Raw genomic sequence first — 20,116 nt, forward strand, 5'->3', positions numbered from 1 at the left:
ATGCCATGAAAATCAATACTAGAATTTTAACTTGTATGAATAAAACTTGTATATTTACATTAAGTTAATAAAAGAAGTTTAGTTCCTGTATGTTTTTTTTTCTAACAGACTTTTCCAGCACAGAGCATGGAGGCAGTGTACTGGATTGAATCACCGTGGAAACCAATAAGCTCCAACCTGCATCGCCGGATGGTTTGGATGGTTAATGAACGATCCAGGTGAACGTGACATAATGTGACACATATAACGGCGGCTCAGTGGTGGCGCAGCAGTCGGGGTGCAGGCCCATTTACTCCGCATTCAGCCGTTGTGGAACCACAGCGCAGGAAAAAAATGCATCTATCTATCAACCTGAGCCGAGCCGAGTGTGTTTACGAGCGTGCGTGCACCTGTGAGTGCGAGGCGCGTACACAGTGCGGGGCGTTTAAGGGCGAGATAAAGCACGGGGAAGCAGGAGAGGGTGAAATTCCCCTCAGTGGGAGTTGACTCTAAGAACAATGTCGGAACTTATCTGCGCTTGATGTCTTCCTGCTTCCGTTTTTTAATTATATCCACCTCAAGAGAGGGAACTGAATGTAAAATTATCTAAGCTCCGTCGCCGTGATCTCAACTCCCCTGTGGGACGGAAAGATCCTTCCAAAATGTCACTGTGCAGGCAATAAAAGACCGCTGCTGGCAAATTTACATGAGCAAATGTCAATAATTTTGTGGCTTCTGCAGTGGAATTAGAAAGGAGGGGGAAAAACTGCAACTTTTTGATCAGTGAGAGTAAAGACGGTGATATCAGGTTGCTATTCCTGAAACACTCCTTGCGATCAAATCAATAATCAGCTGAAACAAAAGGGTGACATTTGCAGCTGATTGTCTTTGCTTGGTGCGTGTTACTATCTGAGCATCAATTATATGAGGTGCTGTGATGTTTGACGGCCTACGAGCAGCGGCGGGGACGGTAATGACGGGTTTCATCAGCAGCTCGGCGGCCCGAGGGGTTCGACAGGTGAACCGAACGGAGAGGAGGAGGCGAGAAGCCAAGAGGAGGGGGAGCAGAAGGAGCAGAGAGAGAGAACATCTGATCCTTCCTTGAATCGAACGAGCACCACTCAACGCACCATTCAACCCTCACAGTAATGTCTATAATTTGTCTGCTACTTGCTGCGACACTGAGAAGTTATAATTTTTAATCACAGCTGATAATTATTGTGGTGTGAAGCTGTCGGACGTCTCTTGAGTCGACCTGCCCACTGGCTACTTCTGATATGAAAATGTTCTGTAGATATTAACACATGGATGTGAAATCACAGGAAGCTGCAAAAATATGAGCGATTATTAAAATGTGAGTTAACTCAACATAGGTTGAATAATTGGTTCAGATTATGAATTCTGAAAATGTAAAACCAACTGAATTAAGTTAAAAGAGAACATCTTACATCTTGCAAATACCTCCCATGGTATAATTAAAATAAAAACTAACACTGAAGCTAATAAAGACAACACAAAACAAATATTTTCGAAACAATAAAGCTAAACTTAAATGAGCAAACCCACTCGCAAAAATGAATGTAATGAGTTGAGTGAAATCACAGCATTGAATTAATTCAGCTCAAAAGGCTTCAAGTCAGAGCAACTCATGTTGTGATCTGAAAATGCTTCATTTAATTGATTTAACTTGAGAATATTTAAAGATATGCACGTACGTTAACAAGAAACACGATCAGCCTAGCAGGAGACTTCTCAATATGAATTGCTTCAGAGTTAAAACCTCCCTGAGACCCTTCTTTTTATAGTTTGGAGGAAACATATACCCTTTACCCTTTAAATTTAATAAAATTCAGTGGGAGCAGTTTCACATATTGTCTTTGTGCCCACGCTGGAACAAAGCAGCTCCAGCAGGAGCAGCTGCAGTTATAAGATGAAATGAAAAAGTGACTTTTCAAACTGAGAAAATGTAAAAGGAAATGAAATATGTTTGTAATGTTTGTGAGTGTGACGGAAGAGTTGCTGGTTGAACTTAAAATCTCAAGTACAACTAAGTTAATATATTTTTTTTTTACTAGAAAGGTTCATTTGTGATGAATCGTTACAAAACTACATCAACTTGTCTTTTCAAATTCTGTCAACTTAAAATTTTAAGGCAGCCTGCACACAATTAAAAGATTTTTACAGTGTGGTTAGTATTATTTACATTATTATGAAAGTATTAGCGTGTATTGAGACACACAGCAACTTTCCACAATGTATGTTTTCTTTAAACTAAAGGGTTTTAGCTCTCAAACAACTGCATGCTGGGAACTCTGCTAATATGTGGATCAGCTATCTTTTGAAATTTAATGTAACAAGCTGAGTGAACTCACAGCGCTACATTAGATCAACTCAAAAGGCTTCAAGTCAGAAAAAACGTGAAGTTAATGAGAAAAGATCAGTTAATTCCACTAATTTTATGTATGATATTTTACAGTGCATGTGTTTGGGCACATAAACAGGTACACTGTAAAAATCTGACAGGAATTTAGTGGAATTAATTCATCTTCTCTCAATAACTCAACACTTAAATATACAAGTGTTGTTAGTGCAACTTAATATCTTAAGCTTATTGAACATGTTTTCTCAAGTACAACTGAATTTATTTATTTATTTGACAAGAAAAGTTTGCTTGTTTTAAATCATTACTTAATTACCTCAGCTTGTCTTTTCAAATCCAGTCAACTTAAAATATTTTTTACAGTGAATTTGCTGATTGAGTTTCTTTTAAAACTTAATTTAATGAGTTGAGTGAACTCACCACAGTGCATTAATTCGACTCATGTTTATAAGTTCTGTGGTAGTAGTAGAAAATATATTTTTTAAATAATTTACATTGAGAGAATTAAAAGGTACATACATTAAGTTAACCAGATAAGATTAGATGATTCCACTAAAGTTTTACAGTGCATATGTTTGGGCACAAAAACAAGTATACTATTACTTCCTTCCCTTTCTGCATCCAGTTTGTTTATAATGCGGCTGCTATTATCAAGAAAATGAAAACTTGATTGCACAAAATTGATTTGTATCGGATCCTGGTGGAATTATCTGTTGCTTGTTTTATTAAAATGACATTTGTAGGGCTTGGTAATAGAAAAAAAAAGAGAGAAAGTTTGATGCAGTGAGCAGCAGATTTCAGACGGTCACGAGGAGTTGCAGGAGAATTTCCGCTGCTGTCGCCGTCCATCTGCACGCATGCATAACGCCTGTGTCTAATGAGCCTCGGCTCCAGGCGTCATGAGTAATGGGTGTGTGTGGAGAGAGGTGACCGATCCAATCAGGCCTTCCTACCCAGTGGATCTGGCAGTCAAATCCCTCCCCTTATGCATCCTTGAGCACTGCTGATCCTTACAGATAATTAGAAAGACCCGGGGGGCTTATCCCTCCACCGCCCGCTCCTCCTCATCACCTCTTCCTCCTCAGTCTCCCTCCACCCTGTTTCCTCATTTTGTAGCATCAGCAGGGACATGTAGGCACTCCTGGGGACTGGACTGGTGTGTGTGTGTGTGTGTGTGTGTGTGTGTGTGGAAGAATTTGTGAGGATGGAGGGGAAAACTGCTCAGGGTGCACATTAGTTGGTTGTGTTTGGTGTTTTATGATGGAGGATAGTATTATGGGTTGCAGTGTTTGGTAATCACGGCGTGATGTGCTTCCCGACAAGCTCTGAGATGCAAAGAATTGTGGGACTGCATTATTAATGAAGCCCCTGGGAAATGAAGTGCTGAACATGGATCACTACCATATAGCCTGCTGACAGTATTAAATCCACTATAACTTAGTATAATGTGGGTTTAGTAGAAAATATAGAGTAGAATAAAAGAAGCTGAATGTATTAGGGTGGTACTGCGCACATCAATCACTCACTATATATCATTGCTGCTTGCCATTGAAAAGCCTTTTCTCAGTAAGTTTATATGCAAAAGTGAAGAATCTATAATATTCAATATCACCCTTAAGATACAGTTGGCGTCAATATCATTTTATCATATCTGAATTCAGGATAAAATCCTCTTTGCTTTATAGTTTTCATTGTGGGATGAAGAGGCTCTCAAGATGTACGAGGGCGGTCTATACAAGTCAAAGATGAGAAACAACGTGTTAAGATAAAATAAATCCGCGAGGAGCATCGAGAGAGGAACCAAGGTGATGTTCAGACAGAAAACCCCACTCCTCGAGTCATTTCATCTGTTTTGTTCATATATATTTCAGGAGATAAAGCCTTTAGATCTTATCTTGCAACAACATCACCATGTAAAAACAATAAAGATGTCAAAGTCAGAAGGCTACACCTACTTCTAATACTTCTTCTGCTTGTTGCAAATATGCTGTATATTTTGCTATGGTATGTGAACTAACACTTTCAACAATCAACAAATAATCAAGTTGTAATAAGCGTTGCTACTAACTGTGGATGCGGATTCAAAAGAAATAGTTCCTCTCTGTATCAAACATCATATCAAACCCGACCAGATCCAGGATGGGTGGACGGGATGGGGGACAGAGCTCGTAGATATGTCAGGTTTCCCACGCTATGTCGTCTGATCTGTCACCTCTATGGTTAAGGTTTGGACGAGATGCAAACAGAATTCATCCATCCTTTTGGCCATTTAAGTGTTTAAATGATGTTTCAGAACAGCATGTCCATATATTTGACCTGGGTGAACATTTTTTGGGTATTTCGCTCACAAACATCAGATCTGTGGAGGTCAAAAGAAGAAAAATCAGTAATCAGGGAAATCTCAGCAGCAGTATGAACGTCTACACACATGTCCAGGTCGGTAAAGTCCATTGAGACATTCCTCTCATTGAAATGCGATGACATGATAGACACATGGAGGAGGGGAGGTGGTTTGATTCAAAGACTGGAATCCATCCTCCAGCGAGGGAGGGAAAGATTAAGGATATGTGCAGGGAGGAGGGAGGGAGGACGGAGTGTCGGGGCTTGGCTAATGAGTCCGGGCGAGATGTGTTTGCTCAGCACTGGGTGGCGTTAGCGGGGAGGCGAATGACACAGAGGGCTCCACACTAAGCTTGACCAGATTGGATCTCCTGCCATCGGGTGGCATCTCCGGGGAGTCACCGCGGGATGCAAATCTAAACACACACACTCTGATGTGGAGGCGTACACACAAGAATATTAACACACACCAGTGCGTGCATGCGGGGGCCAAAGATCAGGAGCCAAATTTAAAAGGCCCCAGATTTTACTTTTCCTTTCCCTGACTAAGCAGTGAGGAGAGACGTCTGCTGATTTTGCCAGAAAAAGGTGTGTGTGTGTGTGTGTATTGTGTGATTGTGTAATGGCATCCTTGACTTGCTTAGACTTTCACACACACAGCTGCAAGCATGTATCACTTTCACACATGCTTCCATGCATATTTAACCACGGCGTAGTACAGTATCAAGCTCGCCTTGGAGAAATTATTTAAGGTCAATGTGCAGAGCCATCATTAGCACTGTCAGTCTGTAAAACGCCGTCCAGAGCCGCCATGACAGCAGGGCGTGAGGAGTTTTCCTGCAGGGTATGTTGTGCTAATGTCAGACCGCGAGTTTGCCGTCGGGTATGTTTATGAGATTCACTCCACTCCCTCGCCGCTCACCGCCAACGTGGCCTAGATACGAGACCCCGTCCAGCAGCCATCCCCCCACAAAAACCAATCGAGACCCCGCATCCAGCCCGGGCTTTGGTGCCAAAGCCAATCATTTCACCGGCAGGACAGCGGCGTGCTGAATGTATTCTACTTTCATTATACTGAGCCGGAGGAGAGAGGCTGTGAGAGGAAGACAGAGAGAGGGAAAGTGAGCAGAGAGGAGAGGAGAGGAGAGGAGAGGAGAGGAGAGGAGAGGAGAGGAGAGGAGAGGGGGGCCAAATTAAAAGACTCCCGTAGCCCCGCGTACACTCAGTTCCGATCCCATATTTAATTCAGTGATTGATTTGTTCATTAAAATACATCCCAAACCTAATTATTCCATTAATAATCCAAAACCTAATGAAAAAAAAATACTGTGTGTGTGTGTGAGTGTGAGTAAGAGGGAAAGAGAGAGATTCAGTTAGTGAGTGATAAAGAGAAGATGGAGACAAGAGGGAGATGCAGAAAGAGACAGAAAAAGCAAGAAAGAGGTGCGTTTTTTGTACTGAGAAATCTCTTGTTTTCTACAACTGCATAAACATTTGCACACATGCAAACACACACACACACACACACACACACACACACACACACACACACACACACACACACACACACACACACACACAGATACGCAGAGTCACTTGAGGATACATGCCCTGGAGTGAGTAATGTACAAGGAGATGTAGGACAAACCCTGACCTCAGTTAACCCAAGCAAAAGGTCGCCGTGGAAACAGAGAGATGGGCAGATTTGTAAATAGAAAGGAGCTGCTAACATGACAGTGGAGAAATGAAGGATGAGACAAGAAAAGAAGAGGAAAAGCAGGATAATGTAAGAGAAAAGGGATGCAAATAAATCTGAAGGAAATTATGTAAAACATAAGGAAGAAAAGGACATCAAACATGAGGAAGGAAAGGAATACAACCTGAGAAGAGACACAAGGAGAGGAAAAAATATGAAAGGGAATGTGGAAAAAGATGGGAAAGGAAATAAAAGGGAGGACAAGAAAGAATAGGTGAAGAGGGCAGAAAAGGAAATAAAAGGAAAGGGAAAGGTAGTACTGTAAGGAAGAGGTTAGGAGAGAAAATGAAACAAATATTAAAAAGAAAATAAAGGAAAGGACACGAATAAGAAGACAGGAAAGGAAGAGAAAAGAGGGGAAGGGCAAGGAGTGAAGGTTGGAGAAGAGAAGAAGAAAAGACACAAAATAAAAGGAAATAAAAGGCAAAGGATGGAAAGGCAATAAATTAAAGGGAGAAAAAGACATAAGAGATGGCGAAAATAAAAAAAAAAAAGAAAACAAACCTGAAAAGCACAGGAAAAGAATAGGAAACGAAATAAGGTATAGGAAAGGGAAAGGAAATAAAGGAGAGGATGAGAAAGGAGGGAGAAAAGGGGAAGAAGGAAATGAAAGGAAAGAAGAGACAGAGGAAAGTAAAGGAGAAGACATAGATGAAAGGAACTAAATGGAAAACAGAAAGACAGGGAAGGAGAAGAAAGTAAAGGAAAGAAACAACAGACAAGAAGAGGAACAGGAGGTAAAGGGGGGAAAAGTAAAAAGAGGTAAGGAAGAGGTAATGAAGGGGCAGGACACAATTCATGAGGAAAGCAATAAAGAAAAAGATATGGAAGGAGAAGAAAGAGAGGAAAGGCAAAGGCAAAAAGGAAAGATCGAGAATAAAAAATTAGAGGCCATTCACACAGATCTATAGAGACCTCTGTGTGTGTCCTGTATAATGTGTGTAAGTGCATGTGTGTGTCGTAATGTGAGCGTCAGTCATTGTGTGTGTGTGTGTGTGTGTGTGTGTGTGTGTGTGTGTGTGTGTGTGTGGCAGTGGGAGTGGGGCAGCCCTGAGTGTGGCTGTAGATTAATGGGGGCCATTATCTCAATGCCCAAAACACTCAGTGATGAAGAGTCACTGCCTGGCGATGGGCCTCGGCCAATCAATTTGCGGCGCAGCGGTCACCTGCCCGGGTCAGAGCCCACATACGGCTGGTGTTTGTGCTGTTGTTGTGGCGGTGGCGGGGGGGACTGGCAAACTGCCACGACATTATGGCGAAAAAAGGAAAACAGAGAGTTTCTCTCCAGCAGGCTGATATGATTTGGCAGCCGGCATTGACAGCCTTCAGGCGTCATTTAGTGGGTTTCACAGGTATATATTTTACTTTTTAAGGAAAGTGTTGAACATTATCAAGCCCCTGCTGTGATCTAATTATATCTTAAAGCAACTGTGCTGGCATTCTTTCATTCACCTTTTGATATAAAGTGATGATTGGAAAGTTTCCCCTGTCTCGCTACTGAATAACAGCAAAATAATGATGTTTACATTCTTTGAATCACGTCGTGTTGGAGAGCGGTGGTCATGACAAGCAGAGGTTTTGTCTGTGTTTACAGTCTGGCAGAATAATTTTATTCCTCTACTTGCTTGATATTCCTACCATCAAAAAAAATGGACTTTCCGGGCTCGATCTGAGCCATGAGGGTTCCCTTGCAGACATTTTAAGCCTGTTATGCACATTTTCTATAGGTCCACATTTCTGCAGACTTTGCCTGAGGGGTTTCCCACAGTTCATAGCGCTGTGACATTAAACATGGGATTACCAGGGGATGCCTGGAAGAAAAACAGGAAGCAAACATGGAAGGAGCAACAATGACCTCCTTCACTATAACGCAAGAGCCTGGAAGATGCTCAAATCAGGCACTCAAGTACGTTATAGATTTTGGCATTATCACGGTAAAAAGTAATGTGTCACAAAGTGCTGTCCAATTGCTGTCATTTGGGCCCCTTGCACACGCTCTCACACTCAAGCGCTCATCAGGTGATATCAGCTCAATCAGTGACGGTCCAGAGCTTAAGGCTTTAGCGAGGACTTGGGTACTGAGCTCTTGTTTCCTCATGGTATCTCTGCAGCCGGCGAGGTGCACATTAGCTCTGGTGTAGCCATTGATCTCACTCTATTTGACAACCTCTGAAGTTTTAATGGAGCTTTAATTAACAACATTTCTTTGACAGCTCTAGCTGCTAATTACTGTCTAGATTTACCAGCATATATTCGTCTTATGATATATAACGCACTGTTACAGATTAAACTAACCAATGGGATATAAAAGGTTCAGTGTGGAACTATGTTTTGTATTGCATGTTGCAGCATCACCTTTCTGCAGCAGTTCAGAACAGACAAACCAAACACCGGCTAAAGAAAGGACCTTTGTTTTTTTTTTCGAAGTTTCCTTCTGCCTTCATGCTCTTCCATCCTCTGCAATGTGTAAAAAGTGTGTTACACTTTTGTGAACAACTTTGACATGCTTTTTAATAAAAAGGGGTTTAAAAGTCCAACAATCCTGGAGGGGTAGGGTGAACCAAGCTGGGTTCACTTGGCTGCAATGTGCAACCTAATCACTAGATGCTACTAAATACTACACACTGGTCCTTTAAGTAGTTCAAATGAGCTTGACACATAATAATTAATAGTATATTTTATAGTTATTCTGACTTTATATTGACTTATTCTAATTTAAGTTATGGCATTATGAATCCTACTAAAATACACTGGGTGCAGCTTCATGTTGTCCTTTAAGTAAAGAATCTGAATACTTCTACCACTATTGGTACCCATAATGCTATAGCTTTTGATAAATGTATCCACTGATCAGTTCACAGTCTGTCCTTGGTCTTGGTCCATATGTCCTATGGTCTATGGATGTAAGGATCTTCTTTTTTTTGTCCGTCCCTCTGTTCTTTAATACCTCCTCTCCCGCTCTTCTGTCCTCTCTCTTAACAACAGCCTTTTCAAAGCTAACTGGAGACCAAGGGAAAATTATTCTCCCCTTTGCTCGAAAATTGTGTGTCTTCCGAAGGATGCTCTTTCTCTTGGAGGACAGGTTCCCCATCATTACCTTGAGAGCGCAAAGATCACTCAGAGAAAGAGGGCCCAGAGTTATTTATTCGTCTCACATGCCCAAACACACACAGGCATGTGCACATGGAAACACACACACGAATGGAAAGATGTGCTGATGCTCATGGACACACCACAGAGAATGTCTGTCTTTCTCTGGCTTGAAAAAATACCTCGGGGCTATAAGATGGAGGGCCTGTGAGGAGGATCCAAGAGGCTAATATAACAGAGAAGCTATCTGCCTGTAATGCTGTGAGCATTTTAACTCCATGTGCAAAGGTTGTATGGTCTGGAAAACACACGCTGTCAAATGGACTCCCTGCTGGAATCGGGTACAAATTGGTGCAGGTGCAGTTCAGTAATTCTGGAGTCCGGTTTGGTTTAGCCAAGTTTTTTTTTCTCCATGCTCACAACATAGATCTAGGTATGGCAGTGTTTCTTTGACGGCCTGTTAGTCAGTCCACCAATTTTGTCCAGACTGACTTGTGTCACCAACTGTTGGACATATTGCCATGAAATTTTGTCTTTCATCGTCCCAAAAATATGAACCCTCTTGACTGTAATGAGCTTGACTCCAAGCTCCAGCTCCAGGAGCACATAAATGTCAAGGATGTTGACAACACCATGACAACACCAATTTTCTGAAGTAATCTGAGTAATTGATCATCTATGTTGAAACAAATGAAGCAATTATTACGATACAGGGAGATGTGACATTACACATGTAATCCTAAGTGATGTGTCCTCTCACTTTACATCAGCTGTCATTAAGCCCCAGGTGGGACTGTCTAACACTCATGATACTGTTGACAGAGATGGAGAGGACGGGTCATTCAGAGGCCAATAGGAACAAAAGAAACCCCATTGATTCCGCCAAACTGGTCCAACAATTCACTCAATAAAAACAGTCTATGATTTCCAATCAATCAGTCAAGCATCTTCATCCACATCCACAAAAATGAGCAGGACTTATTGCAATCAATAACAATCAATCTATTTGCTGGACTGAATGTCACAGCGCAGTGAGGGTCGAGGACAGCTGTGAATAATCTTCCCTCCCCGCTCTTCCTCACTTACAGAACCACTAAGACACAGACACTTCCCGCTTGCCGCCACAGGTGAGATCGAATCCAATTACAGCAATAAGTACCTGCTTAAGTAACCTGGTCGTGAGGCCCTTGGGAATCATCAATCATGGAGGACTAAAGGGTTAAGACCTCCCACACCAACCCCCCGACTCAGATAGATGATACAAGAGAATACACTGCCGGCAACGATGACCAGTATGAATCAATTCCAATAGACTGACGGATAGAAGAGCACTTTAGTAAGAGGGAATTATCTGAGGAAAGGTTTTTGAAAGAGCTGTTACGCACAGTAAGTCATTTATAAACATGTAATTGATGGCTTTACTGCCATTTCATTGTCGCATGACAACTGGTAACCCTATTTATCATGTCTATGTAGAGGTCAAGAGCAAAAAAATCCCTAAAACATTCATATGAAGCTCTCTGAACAGCTGTTAACTAATTAGGGCTGAATACTGGGCTTCTATTTGGACCAACTATCAAACTATTTTGTCCCAAGCTATTGAGTGGGCATCTGCCAAATGTGGGCAACTGCCAAAAGTGTAGAAACCTAAAAAAAAACCCAAACATACTGTATATTTTAAGCTTTGAGGATTAGTTAAGTAAAACCATGTTTCCTTGCAAATAAAAGTTTTTAAAAGTGCGTCTGTTGTGATGAAAAAAGGCCCAGTTTATACTTGTCATTTCAAACGTCCATATCAGGATAAAATCCAGTTGCACTTTTATTTACCATTAGCCATTTATTTCTCTGTGAGCCAAATCACAAAATTTTCATCCCATCTGTCATGTTTTTTTTTTTCCTTGGCTACATGCAAGTATAGTCCAGAGAGTGGGAACACACCTGAAGCTGTTTAGTAAAAGTGGCCAAAAAACTTTTACTTTTAGTAGTTTTTTCAACCAAAGGGTGGATTTTTCATACCACGGTTAGAGGGGACAAAAACATGTGGGGGTTCATGAGTCAGTTTTTTTTTTTTTGTTTTTTTTTTATGGCAAGTGAACAAAATGAACCAGATTACTTCTTCTCATCACTACAAAGTCTGTTGAAACTATGTTCTCTACCTTGTTGTCCATCTGTTTTGTCTTCATGTTCTTCTGTTGCCTGTAGCAACAGAGACACAGATTGTCAACATGCGCATCTGTCAGTCTCCTGCCTCAGGTGCACGGTGCGAAAACAAGGAAACACTGTGTGCTGCTGCCAGAGGAGTGTTGACTAAGATGACAGCATTCATTCGGAATAAATTACAAAATAATAGATTAGTGTGTATTTTTCACTTCCCCCCCTGGTGGTCTGAATGACTCACTAGACAGCAGTAAAAAGAGACCCATGCCTATAGGTAAGGAGTGGACCAAACCACTGTAAGGCATTTAAAGGGGAAGCATGCAACAACGCAGTAGTCCCTGGATATTTCATTGATATTGATTTGATTTAGCCCTCCTTTTCCTCCTCTTTGTGCTGGTAATTATTCACTGCAGCAAGCCAATTGTTAAAATTAACACCTGCAAATGGCGAACCGACTCATTCATGACTCTTTTGGTCCCCCTCCCCAAGCTATTTAGTTCCGCTAATATTAGAGATCCAAGATGAAACTTAAAGGACAGCCTCTCGGTCTGCTACTTCAGTAACATGGACAGCGCCATGGATTTATCACAATAGCCAATGCTACTTGGACTGCAAACAGACTACAAACTCTTGTCCCTTTCAATGTTAGCACACAACTATCCATGAGGTAACACAAACACAATGTATAGTATAAGTGGGGTCTCCCTCACGCTGCTCCCTCACCCAGATCAAATCACTGCTCTCCACCCACACAGATCATTTAGTTGTTTATCCAATCAGGGATCAAATGAACACTGCAACTGTATAATCAACTGTATGGAGTCGCTAAAGCTGCTTTTTTCCTGGTCACTTTATATAAGTCAAGGAGAGCCATGTCTAATTTCTGTGTAATTTCAGCGTCACTTCAGCTGCTATTATCACCGGGGACAGACCCTTGATTGCATTTACACTTAGCATGTGGTATTGGAGAGCTATCCAATTTGTTCAAGATGCATGAAGTAGTTATGTATTAAAGGCATAAGTGAAGCCGCGTCATCACTCTATTAGCAGCAGCAAAGATCATGACTGGTTAAATTTAGACCACTGAGTTATCCATTAATGTTGAACTGTTGCCTGCAGTATAGTAACACAGACGCTGCATCCATCCTAAAAGTATTTGACTTGACCGGTGAAATAAATAACTGATGGCAAATTTAATTATACAAGCACCTCTTGGGCTTGGTGGCACAAACAACAATTAATTTTTTAAACCTGATTAAATCATGGTTTAACTTTGAATCTCTCCTCCTTGAACCGCCACCTTATCGTGGTGGAGGGGTTTGAGAACCTAAATGATCTTAGGAGCTATGTTGTCGGGGGCTTTGCCCCTGGTAGGGTCTCCCAAGGCAAACAGGTCCTAGGTGATGGGTCAGACTAAGAGCGGTTCCAAAGCCCCCTATGGAAAGTTCAACACCAGGGTCAGTTACGTCGCCCGGATTGGCGTTACCGGGGCCCCACCCTGGAGCCAGGCCTGGGGTTGGGGCTGGCAGGCGAGCGCCTGGTGGCCGGGTCTTTGCCCACGGGACCCGGCCGGGCCCAGCCCGAAGGAGCGACGTGGGCCCGCCCTCCCGTAGGCCCATCACCCGCGAGAGGGTTCAGAAGGGGCTGATGCACTGTGATTTGGGTGGCAGTCGTGGGCGGGGGCCCCGACAACCCAACCCCAGGACATGGAATCTCACAGTGGGGACATGGAATGTCACCTCGCTGGGGGGGAAGGAGCCTGAGCTGGTGCGGGAGGTTGAGCGGTACCGGCTAGAGATAGTCGGGCTCACCTCCACGCACAGTCGGGGCTCTGGAACCCAACTCCTTGAGAGAGGCTGGACTCTTTTCTACTCTGGAGTTGCCCACAATGAGAGGCGGCGGGCTGGTGTGGGCTTGCTAATAGCCCCCCAGCTCAGCCGCCATGTGTTGGAGTTTTCCCCGGTGAACGAGAGGGTCGCCGCCCTGCGCCTTCGGGTCAGGGATAAGTGCCTCACTGTTGTTTCGGCCTACGGGCCAAACGGCAGCGCAGAGTACCCGGCCTTCTTGGAGACCTTGGGAGGGGTGCTGGAAAGTGCTCCGACTGGGGACCCCATCATCCTGCTGGGGGACTTCAATGCTCACGTGGGTGGCGATAGTGTTACCTGGAGGGGCGTGATTGGGAGGAACGGCCCCCCCGATCTGAACGCGAGTGGTGTTCTGTTATTGGACTTCTGTGCTAGTCACAGTCTGTCCATAACGAACACCATGTTCAAGCATAAAGGTGCCCATCAGTACACGTGGCATGGGGACGCCCTAGGTCGGAGGTCAATGATCGACTTTGTGGTCGTGTCAACTGACCTCCGGCCGTGTGTCTTGGACACTCGGGTGAAGAGAGGGGCTGAGCTGTCAACTGATCACCACCTGGTGGTGAGTTGGATCCGCTGGCAGGGGAGGAAGCTGGACAGACTTGGCAGGCCCAAACGTACTGTGAGGGTCTGTTGGGAACGTCTGGTGGAACCATCTGTCAGAGGGGTCTTCAACTCTCACCTCCGGGAGAGCTTTGACCAGATCCCGAGGGAGGCTGGAGACATCGAGTCCGAATGGACCATGTTCTCTGCCTCCATTGTGGATGCAGCCATTCGGAGCTGTGGCCGTAAGGTCTCCGGTGCCTGTCGCGGCGGCAATCCCCGAACCCGGTGGTGGACACCGGAGGTAAGGGATGCCGTCAGGCTGAAGAAGGAGTCTTATCGAGCTTGGCTGGCTCGTGGGACTCCTGAGGCAGCCGACGGGTACCGGCAGGCCAAGCGTGCTGCGGCCCGGGTGGTTGTGGAAGCAAAAACTCGGACATGGGAAAGGTTCGGGGAGGCCATGGAGGAGGACTACCGGTCGGCCTCGAGGAGATTCTGGCAAACCATCCGGCGCCTCAGGAGGGGGAAGCAGTACCCTGCCAACACTGTTTACAGCGGTGGTGGGGAGCTGTTGACTTCGACTGGGGATATTGTTGGACGGTGGAAGGAATACTTCGAGGACCTCCTCAATCCCACTGACACATCTTCCGTAGAGGAAGCAGAGGCTGGGGACCCAGAGGCTGACTCATTCATCACCCAAGCTGAAGTCACTGAGGTAGTTCGGAAGCTCCCCAGTGGCAAGGCACCGGGAGTGGATGAGATCCGCCCTGAGTACCTCAAGTCTTTGGATGTTGTAGGGCTGTCTTGGCTGACACGCCTCTGCAACATCGCGTGGCAGTTGGGGACAGTGCCTCTGGACTGGCAGACCGGGGTGGTGGTCCCTCTATTCAAAAAGGGGGACCGGAGGGTGTGCTCCAACTACAGGGGGATCACACTCCTCAGCCTCCCTGGTAAAGTCTATTCCAGGGTACTGGAGAGGAGAATTCGGCCGATAGTCGAACCTCGGATCCAAGAGGAACAATGCGGTTTTCGTCCTGGTCGTGGAACACTGGACCAGCTCTACACCCTCCGCAGGGTGCTTGAGGGCTCATGGGAGTTTGCCCAACCAGTCCACATGTGCTTTGTGGACTTGGAGAAGGCATTTGACTGTGTCCCTCGTGGCATTCTGTGGGAGGTGCTTCAGGAGTATGGAGTTCGGGGCCCTCTGCTAAGGGCCGTACGGTCTCTGTATGATCGGAGCAGGAGCTTGGTTCGCATTGCCGGCAGTAAGTCAGACCTGTTCCCGGTGCATGTTGGACTCAGGCAGGGCTGTCCTTTGTCACCGGTTCTGTTCATTATTTTTATGGACAGAATTTCTAGGCGCAGCCAGGGGCCAGAGGGAGTCCGATTCGGGGACCACAGGATCTCATCTCTGCTTTTTGCAGATGATGTTGTCCTGTTGGCTCCTTCGAACCTGGACCTTCAGCTTGTACTGGGGCGGTTTGCAGCCGAGTGTGAAGCAGCTGGGATGAGAATCAGCACCTCCAAGTCTGAGGCCATGGTTCTCGACCGGAAAAAGATGGCTTGTTCCCTCCGGGTCGGAGAAGAGTCCCTGCCCCAAGTGGAGGAGTTTAAGTATCTTGGGGTTTTGTTTACGAGTGAGGGGAGGATGGAACGCGAGATCGACAGACGGATTGGTGCGGCGGCAGCAGTAATGCGGTCATTGCGCCGGTCTGTCGTGGGGAAGAAGGAGCTGAGCCGAAAGGCGAAGCTCTCGATTTTCCGGTCAATCTACGTTCCTACCCTCACCTATGGTCATGAACTCTGGGTCATGACCGAAAGAACAAGATCTCGGATACAAGCGGCTGAAATGAGTTTCCTCCGCAGGGTGGCGGGGCGCTCCCTTAGAGATAGGGTGAGGAGCTCTGTCACCCGGGAGGAGCTCGGAGTAGAGCCGCTGCTCCTCCACGTCGAGAGGAGTCAGCTGAGGTGGCTTGGACATCTATATCGGATGCCTCCTGGGCGCCTGCCTAGGGAGGTGTTCCGGGCATGCCCCACTGGGAGGAGGCCCCGGGGAAGACCCAGGACACGCTGGAGTGACTACGTCGCTCGGCTGGCCTGGGAACGCCTTGGGGTCCCTCCGGAACACCTGGAAGAAGTGTCCAGGGAGAGGGAAGTCTGGGTGTCCCTGCTCAGACTGCTGCCCCCGCGACCCGGCCCCGGATAAGCGGAAGATAATGAATGAATGAATGAATGAACTTTGAATCTTAAAATAAAGAAGTATTAAATTTCAACCTCGCTGTAAACATCAGTCGCAATATGAAATTTAATTCTGCTGCACCAAAACTTTAAAGTTCTATTTAAAATGTGATCCAGGATTAACTTTCAACTTGCATTTGATGAGGTTAAACTTTTTCTGGATGGTTTGAGAAAACTAAGTCTCTGATGAGCCGCCATGAGTAGACTGACTTTTTAGCTTGCTAGCAAACCATGCAATGTTTTGTTCACCTTTTCTTAATTATTCTGCCTCCTTTATAATACTTGGTCCCGACAGCACTCAAATTTAACCAATCTCTGTATTGATTAAACACTATTTAACTTCTGTTTACATCACTAAACATGGCTTTACCAAACTATGATAAGTTTTTAATTGTGCAAAAGAGCTATGCTTTATTTAATAATAATAATAATAATAATTTTTCTGGATTTTTTCATTTTACTCAGAAATTATCTTGATTTAAATTAATTTTTGTTGGTGCAGCCCAGACAGCATAGCTGCTGGAAGCCAAAAAAGTCTCTTCGGGTAGAACCGCACATCTTCAGAATACACATTAGCAAACTGACGAACCTGAATAGCACAAAATCAACTCAATATTAACAGTTGTTGTCTCGTCTAAAACCCTATAAGGCTGATCGGTGCCAGCAGTAAATCAGCCTTTTGTCAGATCATTTCTTGCTGCTCCTGCTTCCAGAGCTGATGGGGGATGCCTCTGTATCACAGCAGATGTCTGCCTGCACAGCATGTAATAGCAGCATAGCACCCTCCTGCCATCCCAGAGTTATAACTCAGAGAAGTTAAATCTTACCCAGCAGTTACACTATCAAGCAGTCTGGCTGCATCGACTTAATTTGCAAACAAAACACAAATGTTCTTTGGGTAAGCAAAAGCACACACAATATTTCAAGCCTTACTGCTGTTTCAACGATTCAGAGTGCAGATTTTGTTTGGGTGGCAGAAGAATGGCTCTTTAATTCGTTAATTTCTTGCGCCGTCAGTCATTCCCTGAGAGAATAATGCGTGTTGATGTGTTTCTAAGACAGAGTTCAAGGCAAACTAGGCTTGTCTGCTGCTTAACAACGTCAGTGGCTTATCGTGTCATTGTGAAGGGTTGTGAGAATGATCAGCGTGTCAAGCAGTGAGGATAATTAGGATCAACAGGGGCGAATTGGAAGAGACACTAATAGACTCAAACACTCTGCATTTGTTCTTAAAATGACACACATTCAAACCAGCAGCTTCTGTTCTCTTATTTGTTATGAATGCTCTGAGTTTACACCAAACATTTTGCACGGAGCCTCGCACAATGGAGTGGAATGGAAACTTTTGTCACGCTCCCATTTTTCATGAGTGGAAGTAAAAGACCTCAGACTTTTTCGAAGCGCGCAAAAGATTTATTTCTCGCAGATTTTGTTCACAAATTACTTCAAATCCTTGTCGAGGCTCATTCATGTCCCCTATATACACAAAAATAGATGCATCCATTTCAAATGACAGAACTGTCACTGCCCACGCACTTCCATGTGTCATGTTAGCATGGATGCTAAGCAAAATATCCACTAGAAGGCGCCAAAGGTTACCCCAAAGCAGAGAAATCAAAAATTTCTGACCACAGCAAACATGGAAAAGGTTGTAATAATCTAACTCTTGAGAAAGAGGCAAAAGCAGAGGCATGCGGTGGTCTGTGCGAAAGATCATTTTCAATACTTTTAGATTTTTAAAACCTCTTCTAAGTGTCTCGCTACTCGACTACACTGCTGCCTCCTACAGGCCTTCAGTAAGCTTTCAGAAAACTGTTAATGTATGCATATTTTTTTAAGTTCTGTCCCGACAAGAGAATATAATTTCCGACCACACCTCCACCTGCCTGTCACTAGTATTGCACCCCTACTTTTAACTATAACTAGGCATCCATGTGAGGGTAAGAAAATCAGAGTAAGCCAATCAGAGGCAGGGTAGGGCGGGTCATGACTTTGCCCTCCTAGGAAAAAGTGATCTCTGCAACCCTATGTATAGCCATCGGTCAGCGCCTAATAAATGTCTCCTTTCAAGATAAAACCGCACATTTTTCAGTGTCCTCTGATTGTGAGCAGTCTGAGGCACACCTGTTCTGTCTTATCTTGGCAAACAAGAAGTGCTTAAGAATTTGAACAAATTTGTGAACAGAATTACACCTTTTGTGTGCACAGAAGAAGTCTGAGATCTTTTATTTCCACTCACGGAAAATGTGTGCTGTGATTATATTTTTGTTGACTGTAGCTGAAACGTCCTACAGTTCATGGACAAACTGTTTTGAAAGCTGTTTAATTAAGAATTTAATTTGGACTGCGCAACAATATCATGTTTTTGCTCAAATTTGAGCTTGTTTGGGGTGTCACTGGACTTGGCAAGCCTCTCCGTGCCACCATCCGTCACATGCTGGCTGGAGAAAAAGGCTCAAATGCGACACGAGTCCATAAAATCTATTACGGCCCACGCACCTGCTAACATCCACAACAGCAAAACTCGCACATGCTGCAGCAGCAGCAGCACCAGATGCCGTCCTCTTTTGACCTGATTGTTGTCACTTACCTTGGCGATTTGGACACACCAGTTGAGCAGCAGCTGCGAGCCGATGTTGTCCTTGTGCTCGTGCACGTAGTCGAGGAGGCAGCCGTGGGGCATGAGCTGCGTGACCAGCTGGATGGTGGGGCTCAGGCAGACGCCCAGCAGACGCACGAGGTGGGGGTGCTCCATGCTGGCCATGATCAGGGCCTCCTGGGTGAGAGGGGGGAAGGAGGACAAAGACGGACTAAGAAGACTGTTGCATTTCAGGGACCCAAGTCAGTTCCAAACAAAACAGTTCTGCTGCCTAGCTGATACTGGGTATTAAAAGTACAAATATAGAGAGTAAACTTATGAAAATCAGAAGGAATTCGACACCGAGCAGAATCCACGATAGCTGAACGTTGTAAGGATGCAAAGTGGAAAGGTCTGCTGGTTCTGGGAGTGTTTTTCCCCATTCTGTGATCCTATTTTGAAATTTTCTCTGAACAGTATCCTCAATATAACTTAACAAAGAAACAAGGGACTCTCCTGGAGAAAGTTATGATCCTATATGGTTTATATGTTATGGCCAGGGGCGTAGTGAGGGATAAAACTCAAGTAAACTCAAGTTTATGCTCCTCTTTTTCTTTTCTTTACGATGCTGAGAGTTTACTCATCTATTTTCAGATCAACTTTATCGATCAATGAGCAGAAACTACAGTTTACCAACCTCTACATTTACCTTTACAACTCTGAGGGCTCTAAATACTGCAATACCTATGAGCCTCAGCCACTGTTACTATGGAAATCATCAGTTTACCCAAAACTTCGAAGTAATAATTGATTTAAGATACATACTGTGAAATCAGGATGTGTTTAGCTTTACGTCTGCCATTACTGAACTGAAAATGCATGTTTTGCCAAAATCCACCTTGGGAGTTGTAGTTAACTTCTCCCTCTATGTTTTTATGTACACAAGAACAAGAACCAGATATTTTCTAAAGCAGTTGTTTTTTTTAACTGGAAGGATTTCACGCCGGTCCAAGCCATAGAAGTTCTCCAACTGTGAGTCATGTCATATTGTCAACAACAAGAACAAAAAAAAGAATCAGATTTTCCTCCTCCTCCAAAAAAAATGACTGTGGTCAGAAGAGAAATGTCTGACTTCCTTGTCTAATTACAAAGCTAAAGAATTGGGCCTCAGTAACTGAATTTATCATGAT

The 20,116-nt window shown here is 44.3% G+C and overlaps 1 protein-coding gene across 5 annotated transcripts in view; it reads right to left on the minus strand.

Annotated features, from left to right (window-relative positions):
* Positions 1-20,116, minus strand: part of LOC146304607 (receptor tyrosine-protein kinase erbB-4-like) — a 319,877-nt gene that overhangs the window by 24,304 nt on the left and 275,457 nt on the right. For 4 of the 5 annotated variants that reach the window (XM_084713357.1, XM_084713355.1, XM_084713359.1 and 1 more), the window contains exon 20: positions 18,939-19,124. In XM_084713357.1, coding sequence (XP_084569483.1) covers positions 18,939-19,124 — 186 coding nt within the window. The remainder of the gene's footprint in view (positions 1-18,938; positions 19,125-20,116) is intronic. The other variant, XM_084713356.1, reaches the window with a different exon arrangement.

This window comes from Lutjanus erythropterus, chromosome 24 (assembly GCF_056507025.1).
Source record: "Lutjanus erythropterus isolate fLutEry1 chromosome 24, fLutEry1.hap2, whole genome shotgun sequence".
Taxonomy (NCBI): domain Eukaryota; kingdom Metazoa; phylum Chordata; class Actinopteri; order Lutjaniformes; family Lutjanidae; genus Lutjanus; species Lutjanus erythropterus.